The following is a 23,565-nucleotide window of genomic DNA, read 5'->3' as shown; positions in this document are numbered from 1 at the left end:
TTCAGTGGATTTTGTACATAGCCCTCTTCTTCCCGTGCCTGTGCTTCCCGGAGACCCTCTTCCTGTGCCCCCTCACCTGTATATATTCGCACCTGGTGTCTGTGTGTGTAAATAAAACGTGAACTTTAGGCAAGGCAAGGCAAGTTTATTTGTATAGCACAATTCAACAACAAGGTGATTCAAAGTGCTTTACAGAGACATTAGAAACAAGAACAAATAAAAAGCATGATTTAAAATTGATTAAAACAAGCAAATAAACTAACTAATTAACAAACAAACAAACAAACAAAACAGTATATAAAATCAAAACAGATAAAATCAGAACAGTAGATAAAATCAGTAGTTAAATGTAAGTTTTGAAATTTAAGCTTAAAGTGTGGATTTGGTGCTTTATTCAAATGCAGCTGAGAACAGGTGAGTCTTCAACCTGGATTTAAATAAACTGAGTGTTTCAGCTGATCTGAGGCTTTCTGGGAGTTTGTTCCAGATATAAGGAGCATAAAAGCTGAATGCAGCTTCTCCGTGTCTGGTTCTGACTCTGGGAACTGATAAAAGACCGGATCCAGATGACCTGAGGGATCTGGATGGTTCATACTGGGTCAGGAGGTCATTGATGTATTTTGGTCCTAAACCATTCAGAGCTTTATAGGCCAGCATCAGAACTTTAAAGTCTATCCTCTGACGGACAGGCAGCCAGTGTAAGGACCTCAGAGCTGGACTGATGTGGTCCACTTTTTTGGTCTTAGTGAGGAACTTTAGTGACGGTCTGACTCCGAGTCCCTCCTGAGCCTGACATTTGTACACCTCAGTCAAGATGTCAAATGTTAAATAGCTTGTTTGCTTGTTTGAAAGGACTGCCAAGAGAAAGCCTCTTCTCTGTAAAAAGAACATTTCAGGAACAAAGTTGCATCTGAACAAACCATAGTACTTCTGGAACAATATCCTTTGAACAGATGAGACCAAAGTGGAGACATTCATCACACTGCACAGCATCATACTTGGCAAATCAAAACACAGCATATTGGAACAACCGTCTAATACCAACTATCAAGCACAGTTGTGGAAGGGTGCTAATATGAGCTTGTTTTATAGCCAACGAACCTTGCAATCATTGAGTCGACCATGAACTCCTCTGTATACCTTAGTATTCTAGAGTCAAATGTGAGGCCATCTGCGTGACAGCTAAAGGTTGGCTGAAATTATATCATGTAACAGGACAATGATCCCAAGCACAGCAGCAAATCTACAGCAGAATGTCTGAAGAAAGAAAAGAATCAGACCTCAACCTGATTGCAGTGTGGTGGGACCTTAAGAGAGCTACGTGTAACCGAATGCTCACAAACAACAATGAACTCCAGGAACTTTGTGAAGAAGAGTGAGCCAGAGTTCCTCCACTGATAAAGTCTTACAGAAAACAATCACTTCAACTTGTTGTTGCTAAAGCTGCTTCGACAAGCTACCGAATCATAGGGTGATTGTAAAAATGCTCAAGGACATATCACTGATGTCACACAAATCACAGAGGAGAAAAAACGTTCTCAGACTGATCTTTTGCCTTGTAAATTTCACTTATGTACACGCACTAATCTCATTGTACTTTGTTTAATGTGAGATTTGTGTTTGTATGCACATAAAACATTTGATCAGATAGTGTGCTTCCAGCAGGAAGAAAAGGTTCACTTTTTAAAGGTGGCCGTTATGAGTTTACACACATCCATATTCCATTTGTACTCCAAACTGTCACCCAGAAATGAAGAGTTCCTCTTTCAAAGATAAATAAATCATAACGTTCTCACAGGACTGTTAAATAAACTCTGCTCTGGCAGGAAGCTGGAAATTCCAATGAGGGGGAGAGTGCAACTGTCCCTCTATTATGCACAGTCTGTCGGATAGCCACTTTGTCATTACCAGTGGATCTGCATTGCTCTGGGATCTTGTGCTGTCTGAGTCTCTCCCCAGAGGTCTGGTGCAGCCCCAGAGGGTCAGGAGATGGGACGCAGAGTATGCTGCAACTGAACGCACTTGTCACTGTGGATCGTCCTCATGGACATAGCGCAGGCTAACAGGAGGAAAGCAGAGTACACAGATTTAACCCAATGTGCACGTTCACAGCCACATTAGAGCCTGTTTATGAATTTTGGGCTTTAGCAAATTATATAAAGCACACCATTATATCTTTTGAAATCAAGCAGAAAACTATGAAAATGTGAAATGGATTACATTTCTTTGTAAATATCATGAGTGGCAATTAAGGTGTAAAGCAATAGGCCTAGTTTAACACCATTACACCAGTGCCTGCCCTCTTTTTACCGAGCTACTTCCATCACATCTGGACTGAATCAGAGGGTCCTTTTACTCAAATCACAAAAATATTTCTTTTTTTTCATACTTTAAGTGGTTTTGATGCATGCAAGGTTGCAGTTTTACACATCAATGTTCAGATATTTGCTTTGCTAGGTCCCTTAGCGTGCAATCACAGGGGGCGACCTTAAGTTGCTGGGGTTTTATTTGATTCGGGGGGCCAATGCTGGATACAGACCCTGGAAAATATCTGGAGTCATAGCTATTTATTGCATCAGAATGAGCTGTTTTAAAGTCATTTTCAGGGCAAGTAGTACTTGTAGAAGAATTTTATGGGGGACAAGAAAAAACAGCATGGGGATGTTGCGTATAAGGTTCCACATCTATGATCTTTCTTTCCATTATTCAGCCTAATATACGCTGCTTATATGAAGCTCAGGTGGTGCTGTGTACAGAAAGGCAGACAAAGACTTGCACGACATTTATTGTTTTCATTAGAGAAATAGTCCAAGATCGGCACCCTGTGGTAAGATGGAGAATGACAGAAGAGTGGCGAAAATAATAAAGATCACATACATACACTAATTAATTTTTCTAAACGGGGTCCTTTCAGAAGAAGTCCAGCCTGCTAACATGCTGTAATTTTATTTAATATCGTTTTTAATAAAGGCGCTTTTCACTGGGACTAGGTCTGGGGCTATGTCACTAAACTGCAGTGAGAGAAGTGAGAGATTAAAAGTGAAACAGATCATCTCCATGTGTCTGTGAAACATTTTGATTTTATATTTTATATGATATTATTAGGTATTATACTCCATACTATTCTTGGACTGTTGTACATGTATGGCAAAAACAACAATAAAGAGCTGTCAGCAACATTAACAGAAATTTCACCTTTAATTTGTCTCTACCTGTACCATTTATTATTATTATTATTATTATTATTATTATTATTATTATTATTATTTCAACTATTTATTTATATTCTTGTTTAAATTTCCTTTCCTACATTTAATAATTGTTATATTTATGTGTTTATTTATGTATTTTGATTGCCTTTTTAATAGTTGTGTTGTGAGCCAGCCAGGTGAAAGGTCAACCCAGACAGCAGACAGCGCCTTTGAATACTGAAGCTGAAATGCTGAAACACAAGAAATATGAAAAAAAAAAAAAAACATACAAAAATAAATATAGTACAATATAATCGTAATTGTAAGTTTTGGTAGGTCATTGCAAAGAAAATAAAAAAATAAATGGCGAAGTGACATTAAAATTAAACTAATTAACATGATTATATAAATATATATCAGTCTTCTTTTTTCAGCTGTTCCTTTTATTTAGGGGTCACCACAGCAGATCATCTGCCTCCATTTCACTCTACCTCTAGCTTAAAGTGGTTGTATATCACCTGCACATTAACACCAGTAAGACAACGGAGATGGTGGTTGACTTCTGGAGAAAACCAACACCTATCATACCAGTGAACATCCATAGTTTGGACATCAGGGTGGCGGACAGTTACAAATATCTGGGGGTTCACCTTAAAAGTAGATTGGAGTGGTTTGATTACTGGTCCAAGGCTATGTACAAGAAGGGTCAAAGTTGGCTTCTGGGTCTTTTTGATCGTGCAGGACATTACTGAGGACTTTTTATGACCTGGTGAGGTCTATTGCAATTTTTTATGCAGTTTTCTGCTGGGGAGGTGGCAGCACGGAGAGGAACCAGAAAACAACTTAATACTCTAATGAAGAGGGCCAGCTTTGTCATGGCCAGTCCTCTAGCCGCAGTGTAGGACGGCCCACCATTTTTGTGTATGTATTATCATTCCCACTGCACTTTTTATACATATATTTTGTTTTGTTGTTTAATCTCTGTGGTGTGGCTTTTAGTGTATATTAGTGTGTGTGTATATAGTACATTTTCTACAAAAATGTTTTAGTCTTGTATTTTATTGATTTTTGCATTTTTAAAAGTATTAGCTTTTTTGTAAGTCTTGTTTTATTTTCTGTTTTTATTGTTTTCTAATATATAATTACTTCACATTTTGTCTCTGACCCTTGTGCTGCTGTAGCAAGTATATTTGCCCAATGTGGGATTATTATAATCTCTATATATTTAGCCGTAATATAAATACCAAATATTTTACATGTATTACATTTCTTAGTTAGTTATCGATCCTCCTTATAGAAAATATCTAAGGGGAGTATTGAGTTATCTGAGCTCGATTAGCTGTGCCTTCACAATCAGGGTCACTTGCGAGCTTTGAAAAATAGATGGAACCTAAACGTCGAAGCTGTTATTAAGTTTCATTTAAACGTAATCCTATGGACCGCCTAGCATCTTTTGCAAGTAAGTTTTAGTAATATGTCACAGATACACGTATCCACTTCAGCTTTAAAGTGTTATCGTCTATCATTTTTGGGGTTATTATCTCAGGTTAGCTATATTAAGCTGGGTCTGCTATGCTAACATTAGCGTTAGCGTGCAGCGATGCTAACACGGCGTGTTAACTACTTTAACAGCCTTTAGTGCCTTTTGTTATTGAGCTGCTTTTCAAACGGTGATGAAACATTATCATACATGGCGCTTTAAAGTTAGCATGTGTGGTTTAGCTTAAAGCTCGCTGTAAAGCCTAATAAATTGAAATCTGCAGTCTTGTTTACATTGTAAGCTCGTTTCATGTAAAGAAATGTCAGCTGATTTGTTATACAACCCTACCTGGTGACTTAAAGTGTTAAAATCACGTGATTTCAGATGACCCCTCCGATAAACCGCCGTGCAGAGGTTGTTCATCGTATCTGACTGAGCCTTATATCAAATGTGCAGAATGTGGACCCTCACCTTTCCTGCTGTGCCTCCAGGTGAATCGGTCACAAAAACTCTTAAATTTACCTGCAGACAAACCCAGTCCGACTGAAACTAAACATTTTGTTTCCCTTCAGTGCTTCACCAGAGGGTTTGAGTACAAGAAGCACCAGAGTGATCACAAATATGAAATCATGGTGAGTGAAATAAAAAACAAACAAACAAACAAATAAAATCTTATCCAGTGTGGCTGTCTTTCAACATCAATGTTCATCTTTCACCCCGTTATGCAGACGTCAGATTTCCCCGTGCTGGAGCCTGGGTGGACAGCCCAGGAAGAGATGGCCCTGCTTGAAGCCGTCATGGACTGTGGCTTTGGAAATTGGTTAGTATTTTCTAGTTGTTTGGTGAGATTTCCTTATAAACTACATACACATGTCCTTATTTCTTAAAAAGCCTGAATGCTAAGATTTATGGCATGCAGTCCAGTTTCCAGAGGTGGGGTACAAGCTAAACGGGTTATTGGTCTGTCGCAGGACTAACACAGAGACAGATAACTGTGCACACTCACATTCATCTACTGTCACTTTAGAACAAGTTAACCTAAAAAGCAGTCTCTGGACTTTAGGAGGAAGCCAGAGTATCTAGTATTGTGCCTTATTTGGCCTGTGGCTTCGAACACAGCTTCTACTTGCTCTCAGGCAGCAAAAATAACCACTAACTTATTTTCCAACATAAATGTTTCATTTAATGGCAATTGCATCTCTTTAAGCTAATTTTTCAGATCATTGTGCATAAAAAATCTCTAAACATCTGTTACCGACAGTAACAAAGATAACAAGTGAACGAAATGTTGCAGAGAATTTCTCTTGTTTGCTTCTTTGTCTGCAAACTTCTACACAGTCAGGAGTTAAGCAAGCAAACTTGGCACATACAGTGGGGCAAAAATGTATTTAGTCAGCCACCGATTCTGCAAGTTCCCCCACCTAAAATGATGACAGAGGTCAGTAATTTGCACCAGAGGTACACTTCAACTGTGAGAGACAGAATGTGAAAGAAAAATCCATGAATCCACATGGTAGGATTTGTAAAGAATTTATTCGTAAATCAGGGTGGAAAATAAGTATTTGGTCAATAACAAAAAATACAACTCAATACTTTGTAACATAACCTTTGTTGGCAATAACAGAGGTCAAACGTTTACTATAGGTCTTTACCAGGTTTGCACACACAGTAGCTGGTGTTTTGGCCCATTCCTCCATGCAGATCTTCTCGAGAGCAGTGATGTTTTGGGGCTGTCGCCGAGCAACACGGACTTTCAACTCCCGCCACAGATTTTCTATGGGGTTGAGGTCTGGAGACTGGCTAGGCCACTCCAGGACTTTCAAATGCTTCTTACGGAGCCACTCCTTTGTTGCCCGGGCGGTGTGTTTTGGATCATTGTCATGTTGGAAGACCCAGCTGCGTTTCATCTTCAAAGTTCTCACTGATGGAAGGAGGTTTTGGCTCAAAATCTCACGATACATGGCCCCATTCATTCTGTCCTTAACACGGATCAGTCGTCCTGTCCCCTTGGCAGAAAAACAGCCCCATAGCATGATGTTTCCACCCCCATGCTTCACAGTAGGTATGGTGTTCTTGGGATGCAACTCAGTATTCTTCTTCCTCCAAACACGACGAGTTGAGTTTATACCAAAAAGTTCTACTTTGGTTTCATCTGACCACATGACATTCTCCCAATCCTCTGCTGTATCATCCATGTGCTCTCTGGCAAACTTCAGACGGGCCTGGACATGCACTGGCTTCAGCAGCGGAACACGTCTGGCACTGCGGGATTTGATTCCCTGCCGTTGTAGTGTGTTACTGATGGTGACCTTTGTTACTTTGGTCCCAGTTCTCTGCAGGTCATTCACCAGGTCCCCCCGTGTGGTTCTGGGATCTTTGCTCACCGTTCTCATGATCATTTTGACCCCACGGGATGAGATCTTGTGTGGAGCCCCAGATCGAGGGAGATTATCAGTGGTCTTGTATGTCTTCCATTTTCTGATGATTGCTCCCACAGTTGATTTTTTCACACCAAGCTGCTTGCCTATTGTAGATTCACTCTTCCCAGTCTGGTGCAGGTCTACAATACTTTTCCTGGTGTCCTTCGAAAGCTCTTTGGTCTTGGCCATGGCGGAGTTTGGAGTCTGACTGTTTGAGGCTGTGGACAGGTGTCTTTTATACAGATGATGAGTTCAAACAGGTGCCATTCATACAGGTAACGAGTGGGGGACAGAAAAGCTTCTTACAGAAGACGTTACAGGTCTGTGAGAGCCAGAGATTTTCCTTGTTTGAGGTGACCAAATACTTATTTTCCACCCTAATTTACGAATAAATTCTTTACAAATCCTACCATGTGGATTCATGGATTTTTTTTCACATTCTGTCTCTCACAGTTGAAGTGTACCTCTGGTGCAAATTACTGACCTCTGTCATCATTTTAAGTGGGGGAACTTGCACAATCGGTGGCTGACTAAATACTTTTTTGCCCCACTGTAGGTGTGACTTAGAAACCTGAAAGTTCTTATCTATATCTGATATTACAATGTTATGTTGCCTAGGAATCACCTAAAAACAGACAGTACATGTTGGCCTGTTTATGCTGTTGACTGGCTGATGTACTTAATCAAACTGAGAAAAGTTTTAAAGAAATGTTGGGATGGGATGTTATTTTTGTAAATAAATAGGAAATAAATATTGGACTGATTGTATATTTATATAGAGCAAAATGTATCTACATCTATGTATGGTTAATGGCCCACTGTCTACTATTGTATTACTACACCTGTCAGTCTGACACAGTCCACGCCTCTTCTTTGTTTAAATAAAAACTGGTATGCAAGGTTTTGTTCAACGAAGTGCACTCCCGTATAGTAAATGAGGATTTTAGAACATAACTTTTCATAATAGTTGCGTATTTATGGCTTCAAATCCCATTTGCTTAAGTACATTTAAACAGTTTTTTATCCATCATTAAATGTTTAATATAATCTTGAAATACCGTAAGCTTAACTCAAATGATGTAACATTGTTACTGTAAGGGTCACAATTTGGAGATGTTGCTATATTTGATTTTATGATCTACTTTTCTCAGTGTGATTAAGTTTATCAGTTTCTCAACATCATGAATTGGCCAAACAGTACTGTAGCACAGGCCTTTATTAGTTGTTATAAAACTATAAATTATAAAACTATAATTTATAATTATAATTAAAATGAAATTATAATTAAAACTATCAATTATAGAGCTGGCTCCAGGCTAGTGCTATAATGTTGACCCATGTAGAGTTAACTGTCTGTTAACGGTTGCTACAGCTCAAGTTGCCCATCAGCTCGAAGCTGTTAAAACCCTTCCACGCTTTCATGCACAGGGAGAGAAAAACACGAGGGAGGAAAGGCTGAACAAGGGTCACAGTGCAGTCACCCATGTTTGAACTCAAGCTCACTAGTAGAAAAACTAGAATATCAGGAGATGGCGTCCTTCTCCCCGCGGGTAGCGATGTGCCAGCTGATGAATAGATTAAGGTGTAGATGAACTGTATAGTTGTTTTTTGTGTAATGCATTGTAGGTTCATATCCATGTATCTTGCAAATCCATTTTTTTCCTCCTGTTTCTGCACAGCTTTCAAACTCTGATGATAAAGAAGTTGCTGTTTTTCACAGAAAATGTAATTCATAAGTAAATGAGTGAAACAAATCAGTTCAATTCTTCTAATTATGCCAAGCCTGCATAAGACTGAGACCTCTTCCTATAATTCCTGCTCTTTTTTGAGCACACTGAGTTTCATAGCCTGGAGGTTGAAACTCTTGAGTTGTAGTCACCACTCTGCACCACTGCATTCACAAACTGTTTTGCTTGCTCACAAGTTAAATATTAATTGTTTGACTTAGACGCCTGGTGATTGAAACTCAAATGTTTGATTTGGTGATGTCTTGAAAACAGAGATTAGGTTTTAGGACATGGTTGAAGTTTCTAATGAAGAACATTTTTTTTCTCCCATAAAAAGGTGTTTGAACCATACAGTGCCATAACTATAGCCTTAGTTGGCTAAAAGTATCATATGAAAGCCTCCAGTTATTTTTGATCTGTTCCTTCTCCCTGCTTGTCTTCATCAGGCAAGATGTTGCGTATCAGATGCGCACTAAAACCAAAGAGGAGTGTGAGAGCCACTACATGAAGAATTTCATCAATAACCCACTCTTCTCCTCCACCCTGCTCAGCCTGCGGAAAGCAAAAGACTCTCGTGTTGCAGAGGGCGCTATTCCTTTTAAACGTAAGCACCCACAATGTTTACTTCATTATTAAAAAGTGTTTAGATTAAGTTTGATTGTTTATTATTTAGTTTTATTAAATATTATTCCAGGTTTCATTATGGGCCTTTAGGGCATCTAGAAGAAAGTTTAACATATAAAATTTGAAGCCACCGGCCCGACAGTTGGGCAGAAGCAGTTGGTGACTGAGGATCGTGTCTCATTTCCTGGCGGGCTTCAGGTCTCCATCTGTCACAGTGTTGACTGCTCCACAAGCATTTTAACGTCTTATTCTTGCATCATTTGACAAATTCAAAGTAGAGACAGACGGTTGTTGCGTGTCTGATTTTATAAAATGCACAAAATTTGGAGGTGGTGCTCTTTGTTGATCTTTACATTTTTAAGCTTTATCTTGCTAAATTTTCTGTGATGCCACAGCGAGCGACGATCCCCCTCGGCCCACATTTGACTCGGTGCTGTCTCGCGACATGGCTGGATACATGCCTGCCAGAGCCGACTTCATGGAGGTGAGGGAACACATTTGTCCTGTAGCTGATTGTGTGTTTGGATGCATGGTAGCGCGAAAGTGCACAGAATAAAGGTATGTGTGGAAAAGATAAAGGTGGCTCATGAAGTACTTAAGTGGCAAGTTACATGAGTTAATTTTTAATGTGTTATATTTGTTTTGTTTTGGCGTTTAAAACACAAAAAAGTGCTATGGAGCAGGTTATTATTAATCTTTCCCTCATCACGGATTAGTTTCCCAGTTCCTACTGCCGGAAAACTTAACCACAGCATGACGCTGCCACCACCATGCTTTACTGTAGGGATGCTTTCCTCCAAGTTCTGGGCATATGTAAAAGGTCTATGAATCTTCCTGTTGTTTGATTTGCTGTTTAATATTGATAGCATTTTCCCTTACGTGTCCATTCTATTAAAGGAGTTTGACAACTATGCAGAATGGGATTTGAAAGATATTGACTTTGTGGATGATGATTCAGACATCCTTCGTGGTGGGTTACATTTTGTTTTATTGACAACTAAACAACAACAGTGTGAATCCCAGCATTTACATTACAAAACCTGTGAACTGTGTCGCACATGTTCTTGTTTTTCAGCACTGAAGCTTGCAGTTGTTGATATTTATCATTCAAGATTAAAGGAGAGACAACGGAGGAAGAAGTAGGTCTCCTTTAATTTATTATGGGATGAAAAATTAATTCAATGTAATGTAATGACTCCAGTGTGTCAGCAGGTGGCATCATAAGCCTTTATTGTGGAACCTCAGTTTCCACGATACTTCATTATACTTTCAGGTTGAAAAAAATGCATTTCATACTGTATTAAAATGAACAAGGTTAACAATTCCAACATCCTATCTACACCATTTAAATATTAATGATTTCATTACGCTAATACATTTATAACTTCTAATCTAAACCTTGTTATTTTCTTAAAAGCTTTTTAAAGACACGAATCCTGAGAGGGATTGTCACAAAGTCAGCAGCGTGATTATAATTGCATATTTAAGCCTTTTTCAGGCTCTCATTACAAGCCGCAGGGAGTCATTCAGGTGCAACTTACAAGCTGCGGGAACTTCTATTCAAACCCTGAATATATTTTTGGAAATTGGGAAAATGTGTCTGTCCCCCCAGTGAACGACGTGCATGCCAAGCTGCTTGACATTTTGCCCAGTTTTAGTTGGGCATGGAGAGCATTCTCACCAGAGGAGAGTTTGGAAAATGTTTTGAAGCTCATAGAAAATGTACTGTGCACAGTTTACTTGTAGCTAATCAGAGAGGCTACCGGGATCACACCCCCTGCTCACGCTCGTCTCACAGTCCACTGTAAATCCCAGTAATACTCAGTTCTGTTGTATGTATCTCACATTTATTGAGTTAAGTTTGGTGGGTAGAGAAATATAGATAACGTTGCATATGTAGCAGCAGTTAAAACAGTAAACAGTAAAACCCATTGTACCTAATAAAATGGCAACTGGTGGTTATCATTGGGTACTGGAAAGCCCTCAAATTCAAGTCACTGTGGGCTGCAGGAAATCACAATGACTATTTTTCTGTATTCTGATAGTCAGCTGATGTAATAAGAAATTGAAGTCAATTTTAAAGGTTTCTAAGGATATTAATCTGCCTTTAACACATTAGCTGTCATTCTTGGACATACACGGACAAGCGTTGCTGCAGCGTATCCATCACTAAATCAACTTTTAACGACTTCATGCTCCCTGAGCACGCTTGGAATGGCATGTCTGACTAGGAGGGAATGAGTGTTTTACAGCTCCCTCATCTGTCCCTGAGACCCGGTTTTATCTCTGCTAACTTGTAGCTTGTCAGAAAGGCTTTTAAGATCAGAAATTGAGCTGAACCTTAAAGCACACTTTTTAGCATAATTGCAGGTTTTGAGGGCCTAAAGGCCATTTATTTTATTCCCCTCAAAACAGGCCTTTAAATAGTCATGAAAAGCCTTGAGCTTAATTTCCAGGCGTCCTAAATATTCCTCCTTCATTTATCAACAGGGCTGTTGGTTTTAAAGTGTTTCTGTATGTGGTTGAAAAAGATGTTGTGAAACTCAGACGTGAAAGTAGGAATCTCCTGAATGTGTCACATTTATTGCTTTTATACTGTTATAAGTCATTAAATTCATTTTCTGTAAGTAATTGTAAATGTTATTGTTCCTAATTTAATTAACATGGTAAGTTATTTCTGCTTGTTATTAAAAGCTTCAGTGTATTAATGCGTAATGTCGATGCACTCAGCGTCCAGTTTGTTGGGTGCAGTGCAGCTTGGACGTCTTCACAAAGATCAGCATGCTCAGTTTTTGTTGCAGATTACTTTGCAGAGGATTGATTCAGCTCGAGGATCAGTTTGGAGAATGTCGTTTGTGGGCTGTAATGCAGAACCTCATTATGATGTAATGTGATGGACACGAGCACACCAAACTACAGCCCTCAAAATGATCATATAGTTGATATATACTGTATTTTTAACTTTCCAAAGTGTAGCGTAAGTCAGAAAATAAATGTCTACATCCATGTCTTTGTTTCTTTCAGGATAATCCGAGACCATGGATTGATCAACCTGCGGAAATTCCAGAGTGAGTCCTCTTTTGAAACACTCTTGGGGTTGGCTGCGACAGTATTCATAGCAGCTCAGGGAGACATGCGATATCTGGCAGCCAAATCGGCACAGAGGGTTTCTATGGATGCATGCAAATAACTCCGCTGTAATAACCACCGTTAACCTCCACGGCCCCTCTGGTAGCTGATGTGTGGCAACTGGCCGCGCTTATATTTACAGCGAAGGGTACGAATAGCCTGCGTTGGCTCGAGTGTGCCGCGGCATAATTGCAATCACAGTGCGGTGAGCTTTGCTGCCATAATGGCTGAAGTGTGTCAGGAGAAAGAGAGCTGTTTTTATTGATCCACCCGTTACAGGTTGGGTTGCAGCGAGCTCAGTAACGTAATTCTTTGCATCTCTGGGGTTTTTTTTTTTCATTACACAGCGAGAACTGCTGTGAATGGATTTGTCCAATTAGAGCGTGTCTTTTTAAACTATGTGCGACCACCCTGCCCTTCGTTATATCTCCATGTGTTGCTCTGTGAAATTGTCTGTGGTTGGGGAGTTGAAGAGTTCTCCCCTCATGTTTTATTTATGTATCCTCCAGCCTCCAGTTAGCCCTCCTTCCTCTTTTTCCCTTATCTCCCCAGTCTTTGGAGACAAAAGGGAACTCGGAGTAGCTGCAGACTGGTTGTCATGGAGACTGTCAAAGATTGTGTGTGTGTGTGTGTGTGTGTGTGTGTGTGTGTGTGTGTGTGTGTCACATGCAATAATGGAAGCAGTATCTGAGCCCAGGAGGCTCACGGTATCATGTCTCAGTGACTGCTGGAGGCAGAATGACCAGCGTTGTTGTTTCAGGACAGCGATCTGTTTGACGTCCTGTAAGAGCTCGCCTCTCTGAATGATTCAGGTTACGTTGCTATTTGCAGTCAGAGTTTTGTGTGCCGATCATGTGAAACCACACACAGGTCCAGCATTGATGTCTCCTCGGAGATATGAACATTTTTCCTTGTGTTGCTCAGAGCATGACTTCATGTGTTTAGCCTGAGATGGCAGCTGATAATTAGCTCTCGCAGGCTGGAGTCTGACGATGGAATTTGACCCTGACACACACACACATCAGCTTTCCTCGGTGGCTTTGACACTTGTCTGTTACTCAGCAACACGGGCAATGCTTTCACATGAGCACAACAAGCGCTTTCAGAGTGAGAGCTAAACATGGTGAATACACAGCAGTGGGGCGTTACTGTGACAAATCACAGGGACAGGGTTGCTGATTCTGTTTAATTTCATTCATTTTTTCTTCCTGTAGTGCTCCTTGACTACACTTTCAATTAGAAAAGATAGGGGACCAAAACTAATTGTAGAACTGTTGCATTAAAATCATTGTTGGCTTTGAAATTTGAATCTTTTGGCCCCTTTTGATTGCACTGTCAAGTTAAACCATCGGCTATATGCTAGCTGGACAGTTTGTATGTATTCAGCATTTATAGCTGAAGAAGGCACGCTGCAGCTTTGTACAGAAATGTGCGAATTCATTTAGGCTGTTTAGATTTGAATTAGGTACGAACACCAAATAGTCATACACAGAAAAATTGTTCGGGTTGTTCAGTCTCCTCCTCCGACTGATGAAGGTTGTCTGTGTGGAAATTACTCGGTCTCAAAACACTTTTGTAAAGTGACAGACTGTGTGCAAAAACAATTAGTGAGCGTACCGCCTCTGTCCGACCTGAGCAGTCTGGAGGTGAAACTGCCTTGAAACTCGCCATTATTTACTTGTCTGTAGACAGGGGGCGGGGCAAATTAAAAGAGAAACCTGAGCCCTTGACCCTTGCGATGAGGGTTATGCAGTGGCTCTGTTATTGCTGTGAGAATCATTTTTCCAAATGGTTTTTGCTCACTTGTCTCCTTGGAGTGAAGAGTCACTGCAATTCAATAAAGTTGATCTGAGTGTTCACCTTAATACTGTGATAAAGCATTTCTGTTCTGGTCTCTACTGTGATGTAATGAAAATGATGTGAGTCGTTTGCTGTGGCATTTGCGATCTCCAGATCTCATCCCTGCTGAACATGTAGTGGACAGCGGTCGCGCCGTCATCGTAAAAGCAACAGATAAGGGGGAATATCTTTTTATAAGGTATTCCATCTCTCCTGTAGAGTTTCCGAGACGCAGACAATCATTCATGCCCTTTACTATTTTTACTATTTTTCATCTTTGAGTTCTTTTCTTTTATCTCTACCACTGTCCCGTTTTTGGAGAAATCCTTTTTTTTTTCGTGACAGCCCTGAATATTTTTGATCAAATATCATTTTATTACAGCCAACCTTAAACAAAACAATGTTTAATTCATTGTTCTTCAGCACATCCACTGAGTTATAGATGAAAGCACACAACAGGTGTACGCTGATGATGTGTGGTGACATTGACAACCAGCAGTCTGAGGGAACCTTTAAGTTGCTTTAAAAATCTCCCGGGACTACAGTTGTCAGGAATTTTAGGCAAAATGTGTGCAAACCCACGGAACGTTGAAAGTGTTCTGTTGGCATATTATAACCCAACACAGTTTAACTTTTTTTTTTAACTTGTCACCCACGTTCAGCTTGTAATCACAATTATCAAAATGTTTTGATGGATTTTTTCCACTTGAATTTTTTCTATATATTGCTAGTTCAGGACAACTGTTGTCTCACGGTGCTTTATATTATGAAATTATATATTTTCAGTTCAGTGTTTGTCGATCCCCAGGATATGACAGTCACATATGGGGAGAAAGAAAAGCTCAGTTTTAACAGAGAGAGACAGCCATCTGTCACAACCTTTTGGGGAGAAGGATGAAAACAAATGGAACAAAACAAACTGAAGGAGACAAAATGCAAGAGTGCATCAAAGGAGGTCCCCAAGCACTTTTGCTGAGGTCTGTTTGTACCAACACACCTAAGCAGTGGTTCAGGTTAGCAGACCCCCTGCAGACTATAAGCTTTATCAAAAAGGAAAGTTTAAAATCTAATCTTGAAAGTAGAGATGGCATTTGTTTCCATAACTCAGAGTTCGTCAGACCCATTCTGCTTTTGGAGATTCTGTGAACCACGTGTAAGCCTGGAAGCTCAGAGCAAAGAACTCTGTTGAGATGATATGATGCTATTAAGTCTTTAAGTTATGATTATGTCTGTTCATTCACTAAGTTATGATAGGAGAAGGGTTTTAGGGGCAGTAAAATGATCCAGTGTCACCTCTTAGATAAAAGGTTCTCTGTTTAAATCCACCTGCTGGCTATGGACCTTGTTTTTTCCCCAGTAAGCCAATTTCCTTCTACAGGCCAGAGACATGCATGTTAGGATACATGGCTGTAGGTGTGAATGTGAGGATGAATGGTTGTCTGTCTCTGTCGTAGCCTTGTGAAGGAACGGCAAACTGACCAGAGTAACCCTGGCTCTTGTGATAGCTGGGATGAGGTGTTGTGGACTGTGAGTTTAGAAAAGGTGGATAAAATAGTTGTGTTTTTTTTTTTGGTGTTTTTTGTTTTTTGTTTTTTTTTGGGGGGGGGTTTCTTTTCATTTTTTCATGGATCAACAGTGTTGGATGCTGTTTTGGAAAAACAGAAAAACAAGAAACACACAAATCTGTCAGGAATGCAACTAAATAACTGGAACCTAATCAAAAAACATGTGACGTGTTTTGGTTTTTGTTTTGTTTTTTTGGGTTTTTTTTGTTTGTTTTTTTTAAAGCAAATCTGAAAATTATTGGATAACAAGGTTTTAGCATTAAAAATCTAATTTAGATCAAAGAGCTGCTACTTCTTGCTTACAGTTAGTCACTCCGTCCCGCAAGGGAAATATTGTGTTACAGCAACAGGATCAAGATTAAAAGTGGTACAGTCTACAGAAAATAAACAACATAATAAAAGTGCCACGGGTGCACAGAGAGAGCCTTATACTGTGAGAGAGTGCAAACATTTCATACATACAACAGTGGTTAAAGAAAAACAACAAGAGCTAAGTTAACAAAAAGTAAACAGTGAGACTGAGAGATGTGCAAGAGAGTAGTGTAAATTGTAAGAAATTAAGAAACAGTTGCAAGAAGGTGTAATAAAGAAATGTGTGTGAAATCCTTTTGCTGACAGGTGTGTTCACCTGTCAGAACAAGAACGGTTACTGTACAGTTAACCCCTACAAGAACATGAATAAATGATGGTAACTAACAGTATTGTTACTTCAGGGCAGCTATTCCATAAGCCTTACATTGGGTTGTGGTTAGATAAATCTGTTAAGCACTGTTTGCGTGGATGCTGAGAGACCATACAGGCCATTTAGTAGCTACAGGATGCAAATTCTCCCCTTGCACCAGCTTCAGAGAATCATAGCGGTGCATCTACAGGGTGACTGTGATAAATGTTGGTAATATTTACATGCCTATATGCACAGCATTGATGCAGAGCTGCAAGTTGACGGCTGTTCTCTGGTGGTTAACTGCAAAAAAGAAACCAAATTACTTCACCTAGAATGCAGTAAAAAAAAAAAAAAACTGCTCACGTCTAAAAGTGTCTGCTGGGGATATTTTTCTTTCATATTTCTGTTTTATATTTGTTTGTATCTGCCTGCCTACTCACATCTCTCTCTCTCTTTCTCGTCTCTCTGTCTCCGGTAGTGCTGGAGCGATGCTACCCAAAGGAGGTGCAGGAGCTGTATGATGTCATGAGAAGATTTGCCAGAGTGGTTGGACCAATTGAACATGACAAATTCATCGAAAGTCACGCATGTTAGTATCTGGCTGAGTTCACATGGCAGGGTTACGTGCAATTTAAGCAACTGTCACAAACACAGAGAATCGATTTGACCAGTTTTTGCCACACTGTCTCAGCATCGCACAGACGATCGCAGCGTCAAGGGAGGTTATTTTTAATCTTTGTGGGAAGGTAATGCCAGACCCCTTCCTGTTTTTCTCTGAGAGATTCCCACGTTTCCACTATGTCTGTGTACAAATTAAAGAAAATTCTAACACGAAATGTCTTCATTAGTCAGCAATGCTTCTTGACACAGGCTTATCAAGTTTTTGAACCTCTGCTGTCATTTGGATATCTCTTAAATTGGCATCTCACAGACAGTTGCAGTTTCCTGGCAACCAGCAGGGACTCCAGGAAGTTGCAGTTCATTGCAAAGAAATAGTCAAGCACCTACATCTCTTTAAACAGCAGATTTTTATTTTTACACTTCACATATATTAAGGTAATTAGTCAGCTTTGGAAGTGCTGACTGGATTTTTTTCTTTTTCTTTACATGTTGGACGGAGCCTGGCTAGCTGTTTCCACTTGTTTACCATCTTTATGCTAAACTAAGCTAAGTCTGCTCTGGCTGCAGTTCGACAGCCAGCACACAGTTAGATTAAACAGGCATGTATTAGGTTGGTTTCAGTCTTCTTAACCTTCAAGTTGAACGCTAATCCTGCTACAAGAAAAATCGTAACTAATCTTTGGAACAACCAGGATTTCTTAATCGATTGATTACTCATAACATGTAGTATAATCAAAATCACTTTCACAGTTATTGAGCAACACATTCTCGCTGTTAGCTCTGCACAAAACTGGTGAGCTGTCCAGGGTGTACCCCCTGCAGCTGGGTTAGGCTCCAGCACCCAGTGACCCTGCGTTGGATAAGTGGAAGATGGATAGACGAACTAAACTGATAACATTATTTTTTGGACCACACTAATTAGTCAGTCATAGCGCAGGTTAGTGATTTCTTTAAAAAAAAAAAAAAAAACTCAGGATACTAGAAAGACCTGCTCTTATGGTCAAGGACTTACGGTTCATGTGAACCGTGCATCTATTGCAACAACTTTTTCAGGACTGCAGACAAATCATTGCAGAGCTGCACAAAGCTAAAACTACACTGTTAATTGGTTCACAGTAGGACAAAGTGTCCATGCATGAAGAAAATTCAGGACTGTCCCTAAAGGTGGACGTGCTGCAAAGTTCACAGTGAGAACAAGTCCATTGCTTAAAAAGGAGGGGGGAAAAAAACACCAGGATAACATCAAAGCCTGCAGGATTCTCTACAGTCTGCTGAAATCCGTGTTCATGTGTCTGTGAATGAAAGCAGTCTGCAACAGACCAGCTGGATGTCCCATAACAATTCCTTGGCAGTGTCCTGAAAAGCAGTGCACACAAATAAAGCTTGTTGGGGATTTGCTGTCCCTGTTTGTATCTAATGTATCAAAAAAAATCAGGACACCAGTTCATAACCCAAAGTTCAGGAGAGGCTAGGTGATACAAAAAGACAATGACCTAGATAAACAACAATAAAACAGTTCAAACCTGGAAAAATTAGAGTCCTGGGCAGCAAACAGGTTGCTGGTTCAGATCTCCTGGTCTACTGCAGCCTTTCTCTGTCGAGTTTGAATACTGTGCATGTAGGTTTTCTGTGTACTCCGGCTTCCTCCCACAGTCTGAAGCTTGGTAGATTAATTGATGGTGTTATATCGGCCATAGATGTACTAATCTGAATATGAGATACTAAAAATATGTAATGGAGCTTGATGCTTCTAAATGTTGTTTTTTTGTTTTTTTTTGTTTTTTGTTTTTTTTTGGGGGGGGGGGGGGTTACTCATGTCATGAAAGTCATAAAAAGTCCAGTAATCAATTCAGACATTGATGTTTTCTTTTGTGTCTTTCTCAGTAGTCCTCGAGCCGTCCAGTTCCCAGATGTTGATTTAATTTTTTATGAATGCTGTATGAAACTGTTCTGAGAAGCACAAAATGCTTACTCATTGTGCTAAATGAAATGTGAGCTGCAGCTGTGTGAAAGTGAGTTCAGGGATCTCTGCAACAGTCTGCACAGGTTTGCTTTTAACTGCCTTCATCTCTCTCTCTCTTTGTTTCCAGTGGAGTTTGAGCTGAGGAGAGAGATCCGCAGGCTGCAGGAGTACAGGAAAGCAGGGATCAAGTCTTTCTGCAGTGAGTCAAGTTTGAACTTTTCTTTCCCTCCTCCCCTGAACAAAAACTTCATTTTAAAGTTGTGTGCATAAGCAGGAAAATGTGTTTATATTCAGGCTTGCACTTTATTTTTAGTTCAGTTCAAATCAATTATTTTTTGCTGCACCAGCAGAACACTCACAGTGTTTGGATCATTTTTGGAATTTTAATCCTGGACCAGCTTGTTAATGTGTGCCACGGAAAGACTAAAAGTGCGCAGGCTCCTAGGGCTTTTCTTTGGTATGTGGACTGTTGATCCAGCAGAGTAAGACATGTGAGGGTGTTAGCTTGAACTGTGCGAAATTGTAAAGGACATTTTTGGCAGTTTCTGATACTTTATGGCCTAAACAGCGTAGCAGTTTCGAGTCGCAGCCCTAATTTTGTACGCTCTTTGTTCACCTTTCTGTGCAATAGGTGCCAAGGTGTACGAGCGGGTGAAGCGAATGCGTGAAGACGAGCGGAGGAAGAGGACCATGCTGTGTGACGTGCTGCAGTACATCCAGGATGGCAGAGCCTGTCAGCAGTGGCTCAGCAAACAGGCTGCAATGTAAGGCTCTAAACTCCCCGCTTGTAGCCCAGCGTGTAATAGAAGGGCTGGTGAAGCCGCGCTCTCCGGAGACACTGACCTCTGTCATCACTCCCAGCACTGTTCATGCTGAGATGAATCGAGCTGTATTATAGAGCATCTCGCTTACACCACAGTCTCTGCTGTATTTTTAGTCCTTTTAATGGGTCGCTGCTCCTCTTGTTTTCATCCTTTTCTTTGGATGTTATCCAAGTTCTTCCAATTATTCTACCTTTTAAAAAAAACCTTGAATGCTATGATTCTTCTTTTCTGGCTGATGATCCTGGAGTGAGAGTAGTGAACAAAAGCCCAGGGGTGGGGGTGTGTGTGTGTGTGTGTGTGTGTGTGTGTGTGTACATATATAAACATGGCAGCCAAGATAATAACACTTTTCTTAATGATTGCAGAGATGCTGGAATCACTCCAGCTGTCACAACAATCACAGTGTCAGGTACGGCGTTTCTTTCCACCTTTCCTTATGTATTCTGTCCTCTCCATGGCTCCCGGCACATTAATGCAAACAACTTCTCCATTTATCTGCTCAAAAATAGTCCCCTGCTTGCATATTTTCCTAGCTATTTTTGTTTCCCTTTCAAATTAACTGCCTTTCCCTAACCTCCAGAGCACAAATGGGACGCACACTCCCACATGGCTATATTTACACAATTTGCACAGCGTAAATATTTGTTCGCCCGTCTCTTCGATGCAAAGGAATTAACTGCATGTTGCCAGGCTGCTATTATGTTCTCTGAAGGGTTGGCTAACATTGTGGTGCTGAATTTCCATTTGACTGTAGAAATTTTTTGCTCCACAGCAACAGGTAGGCGGAGCGCCCCACCTCTCAACCTGACCGGACTGCCGGGAACAGAGAAGCTCAATGACCGGGAGAAAGAGGTAAAGATATGGTCAGGCAGATGGAATAAGGGTCAATATGCGTTAAGTCGTTTCTCATTAGTCATCTGCTTACACATCTATGTCAACAACATGGCCCTGGCCTCTCTTAATGACTTCCCTCTGTCATGGTTTGGATCTCCATTTTGGACAGTGGTGTTGGGAATCTTATCAGAAGTGATGGAATTATGAACACAGAAAAGTACAGTCAGATTTGGATCCATCGTGGAATACTATCTGAAAGCATGTGATTGTCTTAATTTTTCCAGCTTGACAATGATGCCAAATACACTGCCATTGGAATAAAAGCATGCCCAAGTTGGAAAAATACATAAATCACTTCACGTATTTTCTTAGAAAAAGGTAAAGAAATGAGAGTTGGCTCAAGACTTTAGCACTGTATTTACCGGTGTGTTTGTTTTTTAAAGCTACTCCCTCCGTTTCTAAACCCTGTGTTTATTTTGTGGTTGTAGCTGTGTCAGGTGGTGCGGCTGGTACCGGGCGCCTACCTGGAGTACAAACAAGCTTTACTTAACGAGTGCAGACGGCAGGGCGGGCTGCGGCTGGCGCAGGCGCGGGCGCTGATCAAGATCGACGTCAACAAGACTCGCAAGATCTATGACTTCCTAATCAAAGAGGGTTACATCACCAAGGCGTAGGAGTGTTTGACCACAGTGGGAAGTTCGATCGTGGTTAGTGTTTAGTTTGTTTTTAATCTTGTAATGTTGTCAGCTCAAGTTTTGTAAGACGTTCAGATTGTTGCTGCTTGTTATATTATAACATTTGTTATTGTGTGTTTTTAGTTTAAATGTACTCAAGTCTTGTATAATTGTGAGAAGAACAGGGGATTGTATTAAAATTATGTATTTATTTCTCCTGATATAAAGTGTTAGAAAATGACCTGATGTACATGTTGATATTTTTAAACTGTAAAAGAGCCGCTTGGATTAAAATTCTTGGTAACTTTTTAGTTTACTGTAGGTTTGAATTAATAAGCGGATTCATTTAGTGAAATTAGGAACCGGAGCACCATTTGGTCATAAATGTGAGGCTTGTCGAAACCATACAATTCAGTAAATTTTATAGTAAAATTATATTTATAACATGAATATTTACTTCAAATCTTTTTTTTAGCTGTTTTTGTACTTCCTAGTCGAGATCCGTTTGCATTTGCAAAAAACAAGTGATGAAAGGAGCTCTTTTATGAAATGAGTGGTTTTTCAGGGCTGCTTATAGAGCAAGGTAACTGTTTTTTTTTAATCAGATGTTGGTGTGAGTGGTCTCTGCCCATTTAACTACTCCTGGAAAAACAAAAACTATTCTAATGATTGTCTAACCATGTCTTTATTGGTTTTTACTGAGGTGTCAAAACTCATCATTGAGGAAGAAGTCATCAAATGCTGCTTTCATGGGGGAAAGAGTATAAAAAGAAAACATAATTTCATTGTAATTTTTTTGGAAAGCTGCAGAGGTGAAAATTGTATAACTGGCACAAGCCACATAACTGCAGCACTGAGGGTTAAAATGATAATAAGCAGCATCCTCTTCGGGATGTCATGGCTGTTAGATTGGATGTAGTTTTAATTAATGCAGACAATAAAATCAAAGTCACTCGATTACTCAGCTGAACCTTCCTTCTGTGTATCAGTCAAGTCTCCATCCCACCGTGACCTGAGCTTTTGTTTGGGGTTGATTTTTTTATTTTTTTTATTTCACCTAGCTATTTGGGGATTGTTTGTCCTCACATGGGGACAGTTTAGTTTAAAGTAAAACACAATAAAGCTGCCGTTATTTGACAAAGTATAAAAGACTTTGTTAAGCAGAATGAAGTATAAGGTGCAGAAATATCAAATTTTAATGTCCCCATATGAGAACTTGGGGTGTCAGGAGGGCATGGGGGGCACAGAATAATATCTTTAGCCTGCTTACAGTTGCATCTTCAAGCTGCTTAGCAACCCAAATCCATGTCACTACCTCCCTTTTTTTTTTTTTTTTTTTTTTTTTTTTTAAATGCTTACACATACAAGGTTATACCGAAACAGACTGGTAGGTCACAAAAAAGAGCCTTACCTCCAAATATAAATTACTGCTAATTGAAATGATTATCTTCCTTTTAATTAAGTTGGATCTGCTGAAATAAGTTTGAGGCAAACTCGAAGAAGAGAAACCACAGAAATGTGCAGAGTCAGTCTATGCAAGATTGATTTAATTTTGCAAATAGTTTCATGAACTTCAATAAAAGCTAATCAGAATTTATTTCACTTTAGAATTTCTCATATAATAAATACATTATTGTAGATTTCTTTCAACAGTTACACAAATAGAAAGAACAATGTCCTTTGTCATATCTTTAAACTGGTTCATGTATGTCTGTGCCAGAATTTAATGGGTTATTCCTCTGGCTGGGGTTCCATCTCTCTACCCAGTTACATGATCTTTGGCTCTAGATTTTGTGATCTTTCCTGCTGACAAAAAGCACTGAAAGTATACCTCTGCTTTTCCCTTGGCAGAGGAATGACGAGTATATTATTGAGAGGCATTCACACCTCATTGCAGATTCTTCAAATTGAGACAGAATACTGCTGAGTAAGGGTGAACGATGCTCTTCTCTGACGCAGACAAACGGAAGCAGATATTTCAGTCTTCATTTGTGTGGGGCTTGCTCATGT

General features: G+C 39.9%; 1 protein-coding gene across 3 annotated transcripts; it reads left to right on the top strand.

The window, feature by feature from the left end:
- The first annotated feature begins 4,487 nt into the window (after positions 1–4,487).
- Positions 4,488–22,525, top strand: tada2a (transcriptional adaptor 2A). Of its 3 annotated transcripts, XM_086261965.1 has the most exons (16): positions 4,504–4,650; positions 5,056–5,162; positions 5,244–5,303; positions 5,400–5,491; positions 9,265–9,422; positions 9,838–9,926; positions 10,340–10,412; positions 10,518–10,581; positions 12,244–12,327; positions 12,467–12,510; positions 17,118–17,228; positions 19,351–19,422; positions 19,855–19,987; positions 20,413–20,456; positions 20,820–20,899; positions 21,370–22,525. In XM_086261965.1, exons 1-16 carry the CDS (start codon positions 4,626–4,628, stop codon positions 21,553–21,555), a joined length of 1,422 nt encoding a protein of 473 aa, XP_086118091.1. In that variant the 5' UTR covers positions 4,504–4,625; the 3' UTR covers positions 21,556–22,525. The 3 variants fall into 3 exon arrangements, 2 of the variants coding, with proteins under 2 accessions (XP_086118091.1, XP_086118092.1); XR_015124719.1 differs by lacking the exon at positions 20,413–20,456 and having other exon boundaries at positions 4,488–4,650; positions 21,370–21,438; XM_086261966.1 differs by lacking the exon at positions 12,244–12,327 and having other exon boundaries at positions 4,505–4,650.
- Positions 22,526–23,565: the final 1,040 nt, after the last annotated feature.

Source organism: Aulonocara sp. 'chitande type north' Nkhata Bay, linkage group LG14 (assembly GCF_057382095.1).
Source record: "Aulonocara sp. 'chitande type north' Nkhata Bay isolate Kocher_YH1m ecotype deep benthic linkage group LG14, A_spYH_male_GT1.1, whole genome shotgun sequence".
Classification (NCBI taxonomy): Eukaryota; Metazoa; Chordata; class Actinopteri; order Cichliformes; family Cichlidae; genus Aulonocara; species Aulonocara sp. 'chitande type north' Nkhata Bay.
The sequence above is the reverse complement of the archived record's forward strand: the minus strand, read 5'-3'. Positions and strand labels throughout refer to the sequence as shown.

What these genes read in the sequence shown, in the direction of transcription:
- tada2a (XM_086261965.1), top strand. Translation starts at nt 4,626, where the DNA reads ATGGACCGCCTAGCATCTTTTGCAA. An exon ending in GGGCGCTATTCCTTTTAAAC is followed by an intron (nt 9,423 to 9,837) that starts GTAAGCACCCAC and finishes GTGATGCCACAG; the next exon opens with CGAGCGACGATCCCCCTCGG. An exon ending in CCAGAGCCGACTTCATGGAG is followed by an intron (nt 9,927 to 10,339) that starts GTGAGGGAACAC and finishes ATTCTATTAAAG; the next exon opens with GAGTTTGACAACTATGCAGA.